General features: G+C 41.7%; 1 protein-coding gene and 1 long non-coding RNA gene across 11 annotated transcripts in view; one reads left to right on the forward strand and one right to left on the reverse strand.

Moving 5' to 3' along the window:
* LOC122457055 overlaps positions 1 to 20,054 on the forward strand; it is a 137,793-nt gene that overhangs the window by 47,467 nt on the left and 70,272 nt on the right. The gene's annotated exons all lie outside the window — the stretch shown is intronic.
* CFAP74 (cilia and flagella associated protein 74) overlaps positions 1 to 20,054 on the reverse strand; it is a 121,180-nt gene that overhangs the window by 8,427 nt on the left and 92,699 nt on the right. For 8 of the 9 annotated variants that reach the window (XR_006276333.1, XM_043499913.1, XM_043499917.1 and 5 more), the window contains 14 exons: positions 18,441 to 18,574; positions 17,507 to 17,783; positions 16,859 to 16,990; positions 15,517 to 15,665; positions 13,922 to 14,056; positions 13,399 to 13,508; positions 12,349 to 12,404; positions 11,429 to 11,548; positions 10,015 to 10,170; positions 8,991 to 9,120; positions 8,288 to 8,442; positions 6,844 to 6,979; positions 2,013 to 2,140; positions 1,168 to 1,302 (listed from right to left, as the gene is read on the reverse strand). Coding sequence is in view for 8 of the 9 variants with exons in the window: in XM_043499913.1 (XP_043355848.1) it covers positions 1,168 to 1,302; positions 2,013 to 2,140; positions 6,844 to 6,979; positions 8,288 to 8,442; positions 8,991 to 9,120; positions 10,015 to 10,170; positions 11,429 to 11,548; positions 12,349 to 12,404; positions 13,399 to 13,508; positions 13,922 to 14,056; positions 15,517 to 15,665; positions 16,859 to 16,990; positions 17,507 to 17,783; positions 18,441 to 18,574 (1,953 nt within the window). In the remaining variant the exon portion in view is untranslated. The remainder of the gene's footprint in view (positions 1 to 1,167; positions 1,303 to 2,012; positions 2,141 to 6,843; positions 6,980 to 8,287; positions 8,443 to 8,990; positions 9,121 to 10,014; positions 10,171 to 11,428; positions 11,549 to 12,348; positions 12,405 to 13,398; positions 13,509 to 13,921; positions 14,057 to 15,516; positions 15,666 to 16,858; positions 16,991 to 17,506; positions 17,784 to 18,440; positions 18,575 to 20,054) is intronic. The other variant, XM_043499915.1, reaches the window with a different exon arrangement.

Below are 20,054 nucleotides of genomic sequence, written 5' to 3' on the forward strand. Positions count from 1 at the left end.
ATCCATGAGTTGTGCAAGAGCCAGCTCTGGTCACCAGGAAGCCCTGAGTCAATATCAGGGCCTCATACCATGAACTCTAGTTCCTTTTGCACAGAATGACAGCAGCCTTCTAATTCTGGAAGATGCTAGTCATGCTGCCACCCTGACAGGGATCCCTGCAGAGAGAGGAAACTGAGAGAACGAATAAGAAACACGTGAGGATGAGGCATGGAGGAAAATCTCAGCTTGTAGGGACAGTGTCTTGAACATATACCAAGGCCCTGTAGAAGGAACCAAGGCAAACCCTGGTACCTATGGTGGGTCAAAAAACAAACTCAAATAAGTAGTGAACTCCACAAGAATTAACGGGCTTTGTTTGCAGTAAGGGAGATTTAGATTGGATATTACCAAAAAAAATTGCTAACTCTAAGGATAATTAAGCACTAGAACAGGTTTCTAGGGAGGTTGTGGAGTCCTTGTCATTGAAGGATTTTAAGAATAGGTTGGACAAACACCTGTCAGCAATGGCCTAGGTATACTTGGTCCTGCCTCAGCATGGGGGGATGGGCGAGATGGCCTCTTGAGGTCCCTTCCAGCCCTGCATTTCTATGATTCCATCAAAGAGACAGGAATCCAGGGCTACCACAGCCTGGGCACTGCAGCATCATGCGTTTATGTTTGTCTGTGCTTTCATGTGATCGGGGCAGCAGAAAATCTTTTCTTTGTTGAAATCTAGTGTGAGAGCACTTATCAAATGACTCCCTCCTCAGCAATCTGACCAAAGCAGTGACTTTAATTTAATTTAATACTAATAAACTTTTGCTGAAACGTGCTATGTAAGTGCAAAGATCTTAATGCCTCATATAAGGTATGCATGATTATGCCCTTCATTCTCATCTCATAGATGGATCAACTGAGGCACAGAATTTATGTAGCAAGCTCCCAAGGTGACACAGCCAGTCCCTGGCTTCTGTTCTCTAACTACTAGATCCTGTGTCCTGTTTTCATGCAAATCAGACACTAAGTGAAGCAGGTCTATTGTTATAACTTCTGTCTAAAGTGAGCTGCACTGATGATGACTCAAAGACTTGCTTCTGAGCTGATCCTGAAAACTAGTGAGACTGTGCTCTGTTCCCTCCAGTATACAATAATTTCAATAAACAATATGCTTTGGAAATTTTAACGTACATCAAAGTCAGCAGGTGGCACCCAAGAAACACTGATGCATTTGATTTGACCACGATCAACTGTTCCTTTAACAGGCTCGATGGTAAATCCCTTCTGCTGCAGGAGTGGCAGGTTATCCAAACTGAACTCTACGTTCTGCAGCAACAACAAGCACAGTTAGTGAAGTAGAACACGCTGTTAGTTATAGCCAGCTCAGCTTCTGGGTACAAAAGACCTTTGCTTACAGGCTACCTCACCCTAACCTGTAGAACTGTGCCTCCCACCTGCCAAATCTCTTGTGCCTTTGCTCCTGAGACATGAAAACAAGCAGTGAATTTCATGTGCTTGGTTGTCATCAAGCACACTCTGGCTAAAAGGAGAGTGTGTAGAGATTTTTCATGAAATTAAACTAACTTGTTCTCTTGAAGTCTCACTTGTGGGGACCACAGTCTGTTTCATCATTCAACAAACCAACCCTGAAAGCTGCAGCTAAGTGTAAGTTCAGAAGTTTTTATAAACAGTTGCCCATAGCACTTTATTGTTAATGTGAAAGCTGCTAATGTGGTCCATAGTCATACTTTCATTATGTATTTAAGAATTAGGGGAGAAATATATTCAACTAATTGTATTATCTTTTTCTAATATCCTCCTGCTAATTCCTTGTCTCCCATTGAAAAATAAACGTGAATCCTTTCAAACAATACTAGTGCTTTTATAATATGGTTTCAGGCTTAATGGAGATCCAGAAACTCTTTTAACGTGGGATCTCTGCTGGCTCTGGATTCTCGAGAGCAGTTGGTAGCCATTTGCAAGTGCTGACTCAATTTCTGAGCTGAGTGCATAAGTGCATTTTTCATTTTGTTTACCTTCTTCGATGCAAACTGAGCTGTCCGTATAGCCCCGATTTTCAGCTCCCTCACTGCCGGAGTCCCAGAGGTCTCTGCCTGGATGTACTCCAGGCTCAGGAGAAGGGGCTTTGCTGGTTCTTCCAGCTCTAAACAGACATGGATCAAGTTAACTTTGGAACAGCCAATGAATGTTGGTCCCAAGTCAGGCATAAATGACTTATTGATCAGTTGGTCTAAGATGGTGTAAATTATGCCAGAAAGAACCAGCAGAGAGGGTAGCAGTAGGAAAGTCCACCAACAAGAGTGTCTGAACAGTTCGTACCACACTTTGACTTACATACCAACGGGTTGGAAGGAAAAGTGAATTTAAAGAAGGGTAAGGTCTTGTTAAATTGTGTCATCTTATACATTCCTTGCTTTTTCTGTTTCATCCTTCTATTCAGGCCCCTTAGTGTGTAAGTTACACTCACTTATATTCCTTTGCATCTTTAAATGGGTGTAGTTTACATATCTCCTTTGAATTTAAACCCCTATCTTACAGAAACTAAATGGGAGGGTTGAATGTATTACCAACTCCTTAAGTCTTAGGCTCTGATCAGAGCAATGCTGAGTGTGCATATATGTGAGAATTTTATAAGCATTTTAAAGTAAACCTTCACTTGCCATTTACAGAAATGCAGCTAAAATACATTTCTGTGCTGTACTGTTAGTTTCTCCTTTTTCACATACTAAACTGAAAAACTGTCTAATCCACATGAAGTAAAGCCCGCCAATTCATGTGGATGAGAAACTCTACTGTATTAGAGGTTTCAGAGTAGCAGCCGTGTTAGTCTGTATTCGCAAAAAGAAAAGGAGTACTTGTGGCACCTTAGAGACTAACAAATTTATTAGAGCATAAGCTTTCGTGAGCTACAGCTCACTTCATCGGATGCATTTGGTGGAAAAAACAGAGGAGAGATTTATATACACACACACACACAGAGAACATGAAACAATGGGTTTATCATACACACTGTAAGGAGAGTGATCACTTAAGATAAGCCATCACCAGCAGCAGGGGGGGGGAAAGGAGGAAAACCTTTCATGGTGACAAGCAAGGTAGGCTAATTCCAGCAGTTAACAAGAATATCAGAGGAACAGTGGGGGGTGGGGTGGGAGGGAGAAATACCATGGGGAAATAGTTTTACTTTGTGTAATGACTCATCCATTCCCAGTCTCTATTCAAGCCTAAGTTAATTGTATCCAGTTTGCAAATTAATTCCAATTCAGCAGTCTCTCGTTGGAGTCTGTTTTTGAAGCTTTTTTGATGAAGTATAGCCACTCTTAGGTCTGTGATCGAGTGACCAGAGAGATTGAAGTGTTCTCCAACTGGTTTTTGAATGTTATAATTCTTGACGTCTGATTTGTGTCCATTCATTCTTTTACGTAGAGACTGTCCAGTTTGGCCAATGTACATGGCAGAGGGGCATTGCTGGCACATGATGGCATATATCACATTGGTAGATGCGCAGGTGAACGAGCCTCTGATAGTGTGGCTGATGTGATTAGGCCCTATGATGGTATCCCCTGAATAGATATGTGGACAGAGTTGGCAACGGGCTTTGTTGCAAGGATAGGTTCCTGGGTGTGTGGTGTGTGGTTGCTGGTGAGTATTTGCTTCAGATTGGGGGGCTGTCTGTAAGCAAGGACTGGTCTGTCTCCCAAGATCTGAGAGAGCGATGGCTCGTCCTTCAGGATAGGTTGTAGATCCTTGATGATGCGTTGGAGAGATTTTAGTTGGGGGCTGAAGGTGATGGCTAGTGGCGTTCTGTTGTTTTCTTTGTTGGGCCTGTCCTGTAGTAGGTGACTTCTGGGTACTCTTCTGGCTCTGTCAATCTGTTTCTTCACTTCAGCAGGTGGGTATTGTAGTTGTAGGAATGCATGATAGAGATCTTGTAGGTGTTTGTCTCTGTCTGAGGGGTTGGAGCAAATGCGGTTATATCGTAGCGCTTGGCTGTAGACAATGGATCGAGTGGTATGATCTGGATGAAAGCTAGAGGCATGTAGGTAGGAATAGCGCTCAGTAGGTTTCCGATATAGGGTGGTGTTTATGTGACCATCGCTTATTAGCACCGTAGTGTCCAGGAAGTGGATCTCTTGTGTGGACTGGTCTAGGCTGAGGTTGATGGTGGGATGGAAATTGTTGAAATCATGGTGGAATTCCTCAAGAGCTTCTTTTCCATGGGTCCAGATGATGAAGATGTCATCAATATAGCGCAAGTAGAGTAGGGGCATTAGGGGACGAGAGCTGAGGAAGCGTTGTTCTAAGTCAGCCATAAAAATGTTGGCATACTGTGGGGCCATGCGGGTACCCATCGCAGTGCCGCTGATTTGAAGGTATACATTGTCACCAAATGTGAAATAGTTACGGGTCAGGACAAAGTCACAAAGTTCTGCCACCAGGTTAGCCGTGACAGTATCGGGGATACTGTTCCTGACGGCTTGTAGTCCATCTTTGTGTGGAATGTTGGTGTAGAGGCTTCTACATCCATAGTGGCTAGGATGGTGTTTTTAGGAAGATCACCAATGGACTGTAGTTTCCTCAGGAAATCGGTGGTGTCTCGAAGATAGCTGGGAGTGCTGGTAACGAAGGGCCTGAGGAGGGAGTCTACATAGCCAGACAATCCTGCTGTCAGGGTGCCAGTGCCTGAGATGATGGGGCGTCCAGGATTTCCAGGTTTATGGATCTTGGGTAGCAGATAGAATACCCCAGGTCGGGGCTCCAGGGGTGTGTCTGTGCGGATTTGTTCTTGTGCTTTTTCAGGGAGTTTCTTGAGCAAATGCTGTAGTTTCTTTTGGTAACTCTCAGTGGGATCAGAGGGTAATGGCTTGTAGAAAGTGGTGTTGGAGAGCTGCCTAGTAGCCTCTTGTTCATACTCCGACCTATTCATGATGACGACAGCACCTCCTTTGTCAGCCTTTTTGATTATGATGTCAGAGTTGTTTCTGAGGCTGTGGATGGCACTGTGTTCTGCATGGCTGAGGTTATGGGGTAAGCGATGCTGCTTTTCCACAATTTCAGCTCATGCACGTCGGCGGAAGCAGTCTATGTAGAAATCCAGGCTGCTGTTTCGACCTTCAGGAGGAGTCCTCCCAGAATCCTTCTTTTTGTAGTGTTGGCAGGAAGGTCTCTGTGGGTTAATATGTTGGTCAGTGGTGTGTTGGAAATATTCCTTGAGTCTGAGGCGTCGAAAATAGGATTCTAGGTCACCACAGAACTGTATCATGTTCGTGGGGGTGGAGGGGCAAAAGGAGAGGCCCCGAGATAGGACAGATTCTTCTGCTGGGCTAAGAGTATAGTTGGATAGATTAACAATATTGCTGGGTGGGTTACGGGAACCATTGTTGTGGCCCCTTGTGGCATATAGTAGTTTAGATAGCTTAGTGTCCTTTTTCTTTTGTAGAGAAGCAAAGTGTGTTTTGTAAATGGCTTGTCTAGTTTTTGTAAAGTCCAGCCACGAGGAAGTTTGTGTGGAAGGTTGGTTCTTTATGAGAGTATCCAGTTTTGAGAGCTCATTCTTAATCTTTCCCTGTTTGCTGTAGAGGATGTTGATCAGGTGGTTCCGCAGTTTCCTTGAGAGTGTGTGGCACAAGCTGTCAGCATAGTCTGTGTGGTATGTAGTTTGTTATGGATTTTTTACCTTCAGTCCTTTCGGTATGATGTCCATCTGTTTGCATTTGGAGAGGAAGATGATGTCTGTCTGTATCTGTGCGAGTTTTTTCATGAAGTTGACAGATTTCCACTCTATACGGCTAAATTCAGTGCCTTGCATAATGACAGGTTTCAGAGTAGCAGCCGTGTTAGTCTGTATTCGCAAAAAGAAAAGGAGTACTTGTGGCACCTTAGAGACTAACAAATTTATTAGAGCATAAGCTTTCGTGAGCTACAGCTCACTTCATCGGATGCATTTGGTGGAAAAAACAGAGGAGAGATTTATATACACATACACAGAGAACATGAAACAATGGGTTTATCATACACACTGTAAGGAGAGTGATCACTTAAGATAATGGATGAGTCATTACACAAAGTAAAACTATTTCCCCATGGTATTTCTCCCTCCCACCCCACCCCCCACTGTTCCTCTGATATTCTTAAAAAGAAAAGGAGTACTTGTGGCACCTTAGAGACTAACAAATTTATTAGAGCATAAGCTTTCGTGAGCTACAGCTCACTTCATGAGCTGTAGCTCACGAAAGCTATGCTCTAATAAATTTGTTAGTCTCTAAGGTGCCACAAGTACTCCTTTTCTTTTTGCGAATACAGACTAACACGGCTGCTACTCTGAAACCTCTGATATTCTTGTTAACTGCTGGAATTAGCCTACCTTGCTTGTCACCATGAAAGGTTTTCCTCCTTCCCCCCCCTGCTGTTGGTGATGGCTTATCTTAAGTGATCACTCTCCTTACAGTGTGTATGATAAACCCATTGTTTCATGTTCTCTGTGTGTGTGTATATAAATCTCTCCTCTGTTTTTTCCACCAAATGCATCCGATGAAGTGAGCTGTAGCTCACGAAAGCTTATGCTCTAATAAATTTGTTAGTCTCTAAGGTGCCACAAGTACTCCTTTTCTTTTTACTGTATTAGATTTAGAGAAAATTCTTTTCCAGATAGCAAGTTTTTCTGCCATTTTTATATTGAGTCAAACCCCATCCATAATAATCTGCCCTTTAGCATTTGACTCTGGTACCCGCATGCTGGAGGTGCTATCTCCTGTGAACTTTTTTTTAACACAAATGGAGACAGACAAATCTATGTTGATAGCACTCTCCCACATTAGAATAAAAATAAAAAGGGCAGGTTGTTACCTCCTTTTGCTGCTTCTTCAGACATGGGTGATGTTATAGCCAAAGACTCCATGGGCACATCCAATGGATCCCCTCCTTCCACAAACATCATATGGTTTCTTGCAGCACCCTTCAGCCAGATCACACGAGCTATTTCCTATGTAGGACAAGAATTCTGCAGTTGAAGATTACAGCCCAGGTCTTGATGTAATAGTAATCTCGACACAACTGTAATAGCTGCCTAGAAACGATCGTATAATCTGTCTCAATTGTTTGCAGACACACTGGCAACTGAGCTTAGTCTCTCCTTTATGTATGCAATTATATCCCATGATGCAAGAGCTCTTTGTCATCTTCATTCTGTAATCAGCTGCTGACTTGGTGGGGGACATATATTTTACTCTGCCTTTCATTCTGTGGCAGAGTGTCTCTGTGATAACAGGGCAAACCATTCATCCTAGACCTCCCAGACAGGCAAAACTTACCTGGTATAAAATATGACCTGTCCGAGATTTGTGAACGTGGGCCAGGTTTTCAGGCACTCATCACTGATTTCATGGTTTTGGATGCGGAAACCATGCATAATTCAACTCGGCCACAATTAGATTTCTGACTTTATCCCTACCCAAAACTCTGGGAATGTAAAAAGAAAAGGAGGACTTGTGGCACCTTAGAGACTAACAGATTTATTTGAGCGTAAGCTTTCGTGAGCTACAGCTCACTTCATCGGATGCATTAGGTGGAAAATACAGAGGGGAGATATTTTCCACCAAATGCATCCGATGAAGTGAGCTGTAGCTCACAAAAGCTTATGCTCAAATAAATGTGTTAGTCTCTAAGGTGCCACAAGTACTCCTTTTCTTTTTGCGAATACAGACTAACACTGCTGCTACTCTGAAATCTGGGAATGTAAACTCACCTGAAATGTTTGCAGTAACCTTTTTACTTGCAGTACTGGTAGCAGCCACTAGGTGGCACTCCTTGCTAACTGTTGGCTAGCCTCTCCTGGGAGATGGGAATATCACCCCTGATGTTGCCCATCTGGCTTCTGTCTAAGCCCAGTCCCTGCTCCACAGATGGACCACTCCCTCCCCATGCAGAGGAACAGCAGAGCAGCTTCACAGTAGAAAGAGCAGCCTCTGTTTAGGAAGGGCTTTTGGGGCATGGGCTCTGCAGGAAAGGATCTACTATCCCAGTCCCTTCATCAGATTCTCTGCACTGGGAACCTATGTGAAGTTGTGATCAGGAATTCACAAGGGTATATGCTGGCTCCCCACAATTTGCCCAGCTGCAAAGTGGGGTTATGTACGGAGAAGAGGGATCTTATTCCAAATCATTGTGAATTAATAACGATATACAATTATTTCCACTCCTGGTAGAATCCCAATGCCCATGCTGATAAATTCAGTTTGAGCCATATGGCAGCCTTCAATTTAACAGTCCAGATGCCCTGAGGTTGCCTTACCTTGCCAAAGAGCACAACCTTGAGACAGTCAGAATAATACAAACTTTCATGGTCTGGACTGAAAGTAACAGTGAAATCCTGACTCTTCCTAGGCTCAATTACGCCCTCTACTGGAAATATGTTGAACACACTTAACCCACTGTAGTTCTGTGTACCTGGAAGAGCAAAAAACAACAGAAATATAAGGATGACAGAAGGAGAGCTCTGTTCTACCTCTCTTTTTATATTTCAATCTCACTTCCTTTTTCGTCCCAATGGTAAATGAGTAAAATTTCTGGTGCATGTTTATGCAGCAAAGTTGGAAATCTGGGTGTTAAAAAGCCTAGTTGGAACCACCCGTGAAGTTTTTCAAAATAACCATTTCCGTGGAGGAATTGGAGAAGTGCCATTAAACCATTCTTACTTTCTAGTATTAATTACACATAAATTGATCTTGCTGCTTGATGGGTAATATGCTGAGTGGGTTTAACCAGATCTCAACAATAGAGCCTTCTTACTTGGGAACGTTCTCTTAGGCTATGTAAACTTGTACCAACCAGGAATTAATAATTAACGCATTTGCTATAGTGAAGCAAATACTGTCCTTAGTTACAGTGTTGTGACCCCCACCACTGCAAGGCTTCAGGGGACCTGAATGGACCAAACACAAGGCAGAATTTGGCTCCTATATCGTACTTGATTAGTGAGATGAAAAACTATTTACCAACAAAATCTGTCCGTCCTGGGGGAGACGTGATGAAGAAGGGAAGTCTCTGCTGCTCTTTGAGCCTGGTTTGTGAGAGTGACTCTAGTTTGATGGAGTATCTCAGGGGCAGAGTGGAAGTGTTCTGTATCTGGAGGGAGTCATTGACACAACAGTATTTTAACTGGGGAACTGATTTTAAAACCCTGTAGGATGTGTATTGTGCAAATGGCTGAAATTGTTTACTGCATGCTGAGGTGCCATACATGGTGCATATGGGTTACTATTATCCACAGTGCATTCTTCCTGCCAGACAACAAAGAGCTTTTTCCACTCTTGGAACCCATCTGCACGAAATACATGCTAGTTGCTTCCCATCAAAGCTTTGTGATGCCTGCACAGTGAAAGATTTTATAGACTAACAGTTTGCTTCTAGCACTTGGCCTGTTCACTAGATTTGGGATTAGCAAGTGTGGAAATCTACAGGAGATGAACGAATCAATTAAACTGTTCTCTAGCCTATCCTGGTAGTCCCTAGCAGGGCACATCCCCCTCCCACGGAGACAGGAGGCAAGCAAATCAAGGTGGCTACAAAGGGGAGCACCTGGGAGGGAAGGGCAAGTAACTCTGCTGTTGATGCTTGAGGGGCCATTTCTGGCCTCCCTCACCCTTTGTGTACTGGACAGAACCAGGGAGAAGAGCATTCAAGAGGTGGTTTTAAATGTGCTGTAAGACCCTCACCCCTCCCCAGTGGCTCTGTAGGCAGAATTCCCCCAAGCAGTGCAAAGTCAGCTCAGCACCCCTGCCAGGTAGAAGTACTGTTAGACTCTCAGCTTCTAATGAACTCCCTGAACTACCAGTTTGTCCCGGGTGTTCATCACAGGCTTAAAAGCTAAAATGTTTAATGAAGCAACTTACTGCTCAGCATAACATCCTGTCGGGAAACTCTCATACATGCTTCTGACCAACTAGCAATGGTACTGACCCATTACTAATCAGGTCTTTCAACTCAACACAAGGGAGTTTCCATAAGGTCAGGATTTACCTTGAATGTGGAAGTGACCTTCTCTTTGGCTATGACATATCCCATATCGAGCACTTCTCCTTCCACAGAACAAGCAATTGACGGAGCCACCCCATGGCCAATAATACTGAGGGTCAGGGTGGCTTTTATGGTCCGGATATCCAGAGTTTCAAAGAACTACAAAGAAGGATGTTCATATTGGTCAACTGTAACAGACACTTGCTTTAGAATTTATGGTACAATACAAAGCCAGGGCTAAATGCCAGCTGGGTGCTGTGCATAGGCACCTGGAAATGGGGATGGAACGGGAATGCCCCCATCCTAGCTCTTCATAATCACATCCCAGGTCCTTTGTGGAAATATCTACGGAGAGGATAGTTCCAGGGCTTAGGGGCCATCGGGTCACTTATCTGTGGGCATGCCCATTGACTGTAGCATTCTGCCTATGTTGGGGTTAGAGTTGGAGCTAGGGCTGGTTCACACTGGATCTGGATTTGCAGTACTGTATGTGTGTGTCTGGGCTTGAGGCACTTAGACAGCAAGCCAGAATTTGGCCCTACTTTCTTATTCTGATTCTGAGGGGGCTTATATTTCCTTGTCTAAGAAATCTTGAGAGATGAGGGGCTGGATGCTCAAAATGAGTTAAGAGTGAAATCAGTGGAAGTTGGTAGGTTAAATAGATGTTTGGAGCCTACCTCTTTCTGACAGGTTTCAGAGTAGCAGCCGTGTTAGTCTGTATTCGCAAAAAGAAAAGGAGTACTTGTGGCACCTTAGAGTCTCTAAGGTGCCACAAGTACTCCTTTTCTTTTTACTTCTTTCTGAGCATCCAGCCCTGGATCTATAATGTACTCGCCCAGGGAGAATGACCTCAGTGTGTTACCAATGTACTAAAGAACACAGCTTATCTGACTGCCCATTACTAGAACAATGTTAAGCTGCTGTCACTGTTCTGTTAAGGGTCAGACTCCTATAGAGCCACGCACATTCCCAATAGACAATAGAGAGCCCACTATGTACGTCTTTAGACCCCACTATTGTGCACCGTGCTGTGCATCAGCTGCCTACTTTCTCCACCCAGAAGTGGCTGCATTTCAGACGAGCTGTTTGTAGTTTGCAAAGCACTGTGGGATGGCCTGTCTGTGTAGTTTGCAAAGCATTCTGAGATCCTTTGTTAGGAAAGACATTCCAGGCATAAATGAATATAATTCTCCATGGAAAAAATGCTAAAATCAGGTCTTAACCAGTCAAATGTCTCTCAGAACTCCTTCAGCATGAACATTCTTGATTTTATTATTTGTGCACCAGTAGTGACATTATTTTAAAAATATATTTTTGGGCAAGTCTTGTATTTTTAAATGCTTCTGATTGCTTATTATTACCCATGTGTCTCCCATTGTGTAAAATATCTTCTTATATATATAAAATATTTACTCACCAATTTACTCTCATTTGGACAAAAAGAAATTAAGAGAAACTGGTTTTCGCCTGGCTCAAGAGTGCCAACTGGACTGATCAATAGGAAGGGCCCATTGGGGTTCAGGATGGAGAATCCTAGCTGAAATGTTGCAACTCAAGGAAATACAAGTTTATAGGTGACAAACTAAGGGAACAAGAGCAGGATTTAAAGATAATTCAAGCCAACCTGTGGTCTATTAGCTTTTTTAGGGTTAGTGAGCTAGACCAAAGAAAATAAAAACCAACCCAATTTTTTGCACAAAACTCAAATGTCTGAAACACGGGTTTTTTCAGTTTAAAAAAAACTTGTAATAACTTCCCTGCAGCTCTGTCCCTAGGTTTTGCCTGGGGTGGGAAGCACATAAATTAAACCAGCATATGAGAGATGTTGTTCTCTGATTTTTCTGGCCCTGTTTAGACTTGGCAATACTGGTAGCCTAGAGAACAGCCTTTTCTAACTGAAGATTTCCAGAAGTTGGGAGAAGTGTTGAGCAAAAACTTGGCTTTTAGCTCTCTGTGCTTGGGTGTGTCATGTTGGTGCTGGAGTTGGCTGCATTGCTAGTAGCTTTTGCTCTTTTAGAAAGGGCTGAAGCATGAGCATGAAGAGCCTCTCAAGTCTGGTTTTTAAATAGAGATTTGCCAGCAGAAAAGTGAATAGTGAGAATTTTACAAAAGCATTTAGATCGGAAGTGGTCTTCCAAAGTTCATTTCTTCCAACCCTGCAAAATAGATTTTACAATCTATCTAGCTGTGAAAGATGGGTACCACATCTGAACTACACTGTCTCCATTAAAGGTGCTTTTAGAATCCTAATGATTAACAATTCTTGCAGAAATAGGGCCAAAGTCAAAAGTGACTGAATAGTGGGTTGTGGGGAGTAAACACTCCAGTCAAGGATACTGCTAGCTGCTCCTGGGAGATGTTCTGTATTGTAATCCGTTCGATTATTCTGTGGCCTAAAGTGTATAAAAACAGTACTTTCAGAAATGTTACTGTAATCAACCAGTAAGAAAGACCACTAAATTGGACACTCCAGTTTCTAACTCCAATGCTGCCCAGGGCCATCTTTAGTTATGGTGTCACAATATTCATTGCACTCCAGTGTGAGACAGAATGGCCAGGAAATAAAGCCACCAATGTTAACTCCAAGAATGAGCTAGCAAAAAGTTCTGAAGTTAGCAAAAGACTGATCCCTTCTTTCAAGATAGAAAGCAACAAATGTGACACTTCTAGTGTCTCCCAGTCTTTCAAGGAAGAAGGTCAGATACCTCTCAGGTGGGTGTTTAAAAGTATTTACAATCTATGACACTTTTCACTCTTCATCTACTGTGTTTTTACCTTACTGGGATTTCCTGAATGTGGTATTTATAAATCAACATTTTACAGCCAGCCTGGTTGTGATGAAGGTTCCATGTATAGAAGGCTGTCATGCAGAGGCTAGACCTGTCAATGACCACATTGTATTCTCCAAACACTATTTGGCTAGGAAATTATATCCAGGAGGGAAAAATGCATCTTCACAATCCATTTTAGTAGCGGATTTGTTTTTAACAGATGTTGTTACAAAAGACCATAAAACCTCAAAGAAGAATTGTTAGGAGTCGTTTGAGTAATGTTCCACTGCATCAGATCTCTATGCATGACTGTACATATGAGAGCTACATTTCACTCCCACTTTTCCCTCTGCTAAATGTTCACTCCATTTCTAGGGCTGGTGTGCAGTGAAAGTGCACAAACACAGGTGGTCTCCATTAGGGCTACTAATTACATCTCTGGGCATCAAAGGGGCTCTTAAGAACCTTAAATGGTTATCTGGGCTCCTATTTACCCATTTGGAGCCTATGTTTGAAAATTGATCCTACAGCGAGTAAGAAAATCATAACAAAACTACATTTAAAAGGAATTAAAGCCAGGCAGAAAAACCTCAGAAGTTGAATTCTAACTTCATACCTACTGCGACCTCCCCAAAGTTGATCATGTTTTTTCCATTATTTGAAGTAACCACAACAGATGGTGCTACAGCAGGACAGTGCAACTCTAGGTACAAGGTGTTATAAGGACTGGGGAGATGGAAAAAAAATGATTGCCGTTAGATTATAAAATCTGGTATTTGAAATCTGCTCTTACCCTATGCAGAAGGGGAAAAAGCATTATGTCAGTGTTAAAGAGACTATATAATTCTTGGTTTCTTTTCTTGCATCTGCATAGGCAGCAGAATCTGGCACATAAATTTTACATAGTAAATATTCTCTAAGGTGCTTTGATATTGGCAGGCTTGATTCTGATCTCAATTATGCTGGTGTACATTCTAAGTTATTCCACTGATTTATGGGGCAATTAAGATCAGAATCTGGCCTTTTCCCCAAAAAACAAATGAATACTTTTTTCAACATGTGTCCCTACTTTCTTCTGACCTTTCTGATCCGCTATAAATTGCATTCATATGGTTTCATGCTGCTCATTTATACAGTACCTGTACTTTAGATTTTCCGATCCTCTCTTTTCATCAATATCTCCACTTGCAACAAAACAAGGTATGATGTATCTCTCAAACTTTCCTGTGAAATTCCTAATCAGGGAATACTGAGCTGCAATATATTCTTCAGAGCTAGAGAGTACAAAAATACGGTCTTAATCAGAAGAAAGCAAAAATCATGTAGTAACAGAGCACTCTAGTATTAATGCCAGCAAGCAGAATATTACATTGCAGACCTGACCTACTAAGCATTTGCATTTACTATTTATTGATCCTTAATTGTTTAAAAGTAGACTTTAGCAGTAAAGCTGTGTGCTCATTTGTTGCACAGCAATGGATCTGCTCAAAAAGTAGTTTTCTTTTCTGTTTCTGTCACAGAGAACAAAAATTATGAACTCAGATACTTAATGTCACACTAGAGAAGACAAAAGACTTCTCAGTGTGATTCTCCCAAGCTGGATTTTTTACTGAAAATCCATTTTGCAAACATTTTCATTGCATCTCTTTATATACCAGTACTATTCCTAAATTACATATTTCTATGATAGAGTACATCTGGCAATGCCTCAGAATTCTCAAATATGCATTTCCTTCGGAATGAATTGTGTAGTTAAACAATTCATGATTAAAAATACAAGTTTCTCATATGCTGATAGTTAATGGATTACACTGAACGTCTAATTCTTGTCCAAAGCATGTAGGGACCAATTCAGCAAAGCACTTAAGCATATGCCTAACTTTTAACATATGAGTGGTTCCATCGACTTCAGTGGGACTACCCAGATATTTGGGACTACTTAGTTACTTAATGTTAAGCACATGCTTAAGTGCTTTGTTGGATCAGGGCCCTCAAGCACTGGACTTTCTTATTAGATGGTATATATCTAATAAATAAACTGCTAGGTACCACATGAAATAAATGTTGATTTTCTGTCAGCTGACCTGCATGCTGCAAAATGACTACCTGGAAGCTTTAAATTAAAGCACTGTTATATTTCCCAATGGGTGAATTTCACCCCATCCTAGTGGTGGTCCTTAACTATATGCCATTTAACTGCCAAGTTCAGGTGTCAGTGGGTCTTGGGCAGTGGGCATGAGCCTTGTGCTGCCCTGGGTGAATTTTACTCAATACAAATGCAACTAATTTATTTGGAAGGGGTGAATCATAGTCTCTAAGGTGCCACAAGTACTCCTTTTCTTTTTGCGAATACAGATTAACACGGCTGCTACTCTGAAACCTGTCATTAAAGTGTTTAATCAGTCTCCTATCTGAAAAACAGGCCAATTGTCCTTTTAAATTGGTATTGAGATTGATTCAGCTGAGTTATAGTACAGCCACGTTTAATCATTCTTTCAAGCCTACAGCTCTGCTATTTGATCTATAATGAGGTATTCTCTGCCTTGCAGGAGAAGTTCTGACAGTGTAGATTAGAAGCATTGCTAATTTTGGAAATACCTTTTGTAATAAAAAAGGCTAGTTCTCCCCTAAAGTTAGATTGCTCGCTCACACTCAGGGATTAATAGATTAATGAAACCAGTGTGGCAAATGGCATTCGTTCGCTACCCAGTAGAAGCTGCTGCTACTGACTTACTTGGTTTTTATTTCTTCTGGCTTTGATGGCTCAAAGCCACTGCTAGCAGCTGCATATTTACTGTTTCTGACCCTCAAAGGCTGTCTGAAAGCGGCAAAACTTGGTTTCTTTCCATCTTTCTTTCCTGCAACAGTTTCGTCTTTCCTCTTCTATAAATACAGCATTTTATATGTATATATAAATATAACATGCATGTGATACTTCAAAGCTGCCTCAGTAATTTGGACAACCAATTCCTATTAAAATCACAGAGGTGGCTACAAATTATTATAGATCAGGGGTTCTCAAATTTCATTGCACTGCGACCCCCTTCTGCCAATAAAAATGACTACACGATCCCAGGAGTGGGGACCAAGCCTGAGCCTGCCCAAGCCCTGCCGCCCCGGGTGGGGTGGGGGACGAAGCCCAAGCCCCATGCCCTGGGGAGGGGGGCCAAAGCCCAAGCTCCAGGGCTTCAGCCCTAGGTAGGGGGGCCTGTAAGCTGAGCCTCGCCACCAGGGCTAAAGCCCGCAGGCTTTGGCCCTGAGCAGTGGGGCTTGGTCTCTGTCTTCAGCACCAGGTCCCAGACCCACCTTGGGGTCCTGGCCCACAGTTTGAGAACCACTGCTATAGATTATTCTGTGGAGATGCTCCAGTCAGGGATCATGGCTCCACTGTGTGAATGCTGGTGCAAACATACAGAAAAAAGACAGTCTCTGCCCCAGAGAACTCCCAATCAAAATATATAAAAAGAGGTGACAGATGGATGTAACCAAAACCACAAGATAACAGTGATACAATTATGATTAGGGCAATAAGCAATGGATACAGCATATCAGCAGCCAGCTGGTGGTGTTCAAATAAAATAATAAAAAATAAAGTGAAATTAGACAATTCAAGCTTAGAGCTGCTTCACTCAACCTCAGAGGGCAAATCCTCTGCTGGAGTAAATAAATGCAGCTCTATTGACTTCAATGGAATTTTATTAATTTACACTAGCTGGGAATCTGACCCATTTTCAAAAGTGCCTAAGTCACTTAGATACACATCCCATTTTCAGAAATCCCTTTTAGGCACTTAGGAGCTCCTAAGGTACTTATGAACCAAAGTCCATTTTCAAAAGTCAGTCAGGAGCTTTTGAAAATGTTACCCTATATTTATTTATCTATTTATCCAGTCTGCTGATTGCGTTAACTGCCACTTTGTACCACTAATCACTGGTATATGATTCTTGGCTTCATTTATTGTATTTGTAATTGCAAATAATTTTATGCTAAATAAGTAGTGCTGTAGAAATTAGCTTGATTTTCCTTTGAGAGTTGGCAGAATAACTAAGCGCACTGATTTTTTTAACTGTTCTTACTTGCATTTCTGATTCATGAATCTTCTTCAACATCGTCCTTTGTGCATCTGCCCTACGCAGCATTTGAACTGCCTCTTCTCTGATTAGCTGTTCTGACAACACTGGTCTGAAGTACACTTGTATCAAGCATTTCTGGGGTAGAGAGATTGCACACAATGAATGACATTGGGCTGCAAATTAACATCAGTGGCTAAGGGCAGAACTTGGCCCTTGCTTATTTGTAACTCCCACCAAAATCAATAGAAGCTGAGAGCACGAGTTTGAGAGCAGATTTTGACCCTGGATACCTTGGCCCCTTTTTGTAAGGGAGCCAGGTGAATTAAAGAAAAAGGTTAATAGTAGCTGAGTTTTAAAAAGTTCAAAAGGCTGCAACAGTGTTAGATTACCACCAAATTTTCTACATTTAAGTTCCTTTTGGCTAAATAAATTATGCTATAACATTGATGCAAATTTGTCCATGAGTAAAGTTACATGTGTACTTGTTTGCATCATTGAGCTCTAGATTTCCATTAAAAGTATTCTTTTAAGATCAGGGTACAAAAATGAATTAATTATAGGACTGATAGGTACTAAATTTGTAAGGATAGAGATGATCATAGGATTTTATCATTTGTATTTATATATTTGACATACTCAGAATGAATTTACCTTCCCTGGCAAAACTGTCCCAACAGAAGGCATAATTGTCACAGGAGAATCTTCTGGCACAAGGAATTCAAAGGAAGTGGGTCCAACAGGGGCAATTTCCCCTTTACCGATCCTTGGGACAGTGTGAGTAAAGCGGTTGAGGCTCACATGTGCATTTATCACATACAGTGTCGCTGTAGATACATCATTTAAAGCTGTTGCTGCAAACTTGACTAAGGAATGAGACAACTCAAGAGGTGGGTGGACTCCAATTGCTTTGCATGACAGCTTGAATTGTCTAAAAATAAACACACCATAAATTGTCTCAGCACAAACAGAGCATCTTAAACAGCCCAGAAGCCTGGGGATCTGATTCTGTAGCTCTTATTCAAGCAGGATTCCTAAGGATGGCACAATGAGGCAAATATGGTATTTGTTTTAAAATGAGCAATTCCCTCGAGAAGCTGTACCTGAATTATCTCTCTGAACTTCTGAATATAAATGCAATGAGATGCAATCTGAAAGTTTGTGCCTTACGCCTTCACTATTACAGCAGCATCACTTGGCACAGATGATGAGCATCTTCAGAAGAAACATACACAGGACCCATGTAAAGCTTCAATAATTCCACCAAGAAAAGGGGTTGCGTGGAAGTTGCAGGTAAAGAAAATAAGAGGCAAATTTATAGCTGGAGGCATATAATATTGATGGACTTGGTTGAGGTAGGAGGAGAGCTGGCAAAAAGGCAATAAATTAACTCAGTAAAGACTTGAACCTGGCAGGCAGGCACTGAGCATCTCTTGTACGACGCAAAGCTCCTGCCTCTGCCAATGTACAGACAGCCTGGACTCTGGGACTTAATTATCAGACTCTGATCTTGACTCTAGAACTCCACCATTGATTCAGAGTAATACTTCTACCTTTACTCCTTTGTGTTTCCAGATTCTTAACATACCTATTAATCTCCGACTTGCAGGTCAGCTCAAAACTGTATTCCTTTGCCTTGTTGGCTTTGAAGATTATGTCCAGGTTCAGGCTTTCCAGGGGGAGGAGAGTTCCAAATCCATCACTCGGTTGAATTTCTACAAACTTCAAAATGACAAAAAGAAATCTTGTATGTTATAATGTAACAAAGGGTAAGGGCACGAGAAACACATGCCTGAGGAACTTAGGCCCGAGACACTCACCTGAGGAATAGTGTCTGTGGGTGACTAGAATTTTGTGCAGACTTCTAGTTCTAGAATAACTTGGAAGGTTGCAATTTCAATTTACCTTTCCTGCTGCAACTGATTTCTCATCTTGGACAACATGTGACCAAGCAGTAAAATTCTGTCACCTCAGATTTCAATGGAGTTGACATTTGAGAAAGCAGAAAGCCTGAAAGGAAATTCTGACTAATTGTCCATGGTAACCATCCTATTCTTATGTAGCTATTAGGGCTGTTGATTTTTAATCACAGTTAACTCATGCAATGAACTCAAAAAAATTAATCGCGATTAATTGCAGTTTTAATTGCACTGTTAAACAATAGAATACCAATTGAAATGTATTGCATATTTGGGATGTTTTCCTACATTTTCAAATATATTGATTTAAATTACAACACAGAATACAAAGTGTACAGTGCTCATTTTATTTTATTTTTTACATATATTTGCACTGTAAAAATGATAAAAGAAATAGTATTTTTCAATTCACCTCATTCAAGTACTGTAGTGCAATCTCTTTATTGTGAAAGTGCAGCTTACAAATGCACATTTTTGTTGTTACATACCTGCACTCAAAAACAAAACAATGTAAAACTTTAGAGCCTACAAGTCCACTCAATTCTACTTCTCGTTCAGCCAATCGCTAAGACAAACAAGTTTGTTTACATTTACAGGAGATAATGCTGCCCACTTTTTCTTTACAAGGTCACCTGAAAGTGAGAACAGGCGTTCGCATGGGACTTTTGTAGTCGGCAAGGTATTTACATGCCAGATGTGCTAAACATTCGTATGCCCCTTCATGCTTTGACCACCATTCTGGAGGACATGCTTCCATGCTGATGATGCTCATTTAAAAAAAAATGCGTTAATTAAATTTGTGACTGACCTCCTTGGGGGAGAATTGTAGGTCTCCTGCTCCGTTCTACCTACATTCTGCCATATATTTCATGTTATAGCAGTCTCAGATGATGACCTAGCATGTTGTTCTTTTTAAGAACATTTTCACTGCAGACTTGACAAAATGCAAAGAAGGTACTAATCTGAGATTTCTAAAGGTACTACGGCACTTGATCCAAGGCTTAAGAATCTAAAGTGCCTTCCAAAATCTGAGAGCGATGAGGTGTGGAGCATGCCTTTAGAAGTCTTAAAAGAGCAACACTCCGATGCAGACACTACAGAACCCGAACCACCAAAAAAGAAAATCAACCTTTGGCTGGTGGCATCTGACTCATGATGATGAAAATGAACATGCGTCGGCCTGCACTGCTTTGGATCATTATTGAGCCAGAACCCATCATCAGCATGAAAGCATGTCTTCTGGAATGGTGGTTGAAGTATAAAGGGACATATGAATCTTTAGC

This window comes from Dermochelys coriacea, chromosome 18, assembly GCF_009764565.3.
Source record: "Dermochelys coriacea isolate rDerCor1 chromosome 18, rDerCor1.pri.v4, whole genome shotgun sequence".
Classification (NCBI taxonomy): domain Eukaryota; kingdom Metazoa; phylum Chordata; order Testudines; family Dermochelyidae; genus Dermochelys; species Dermochelys coriacea.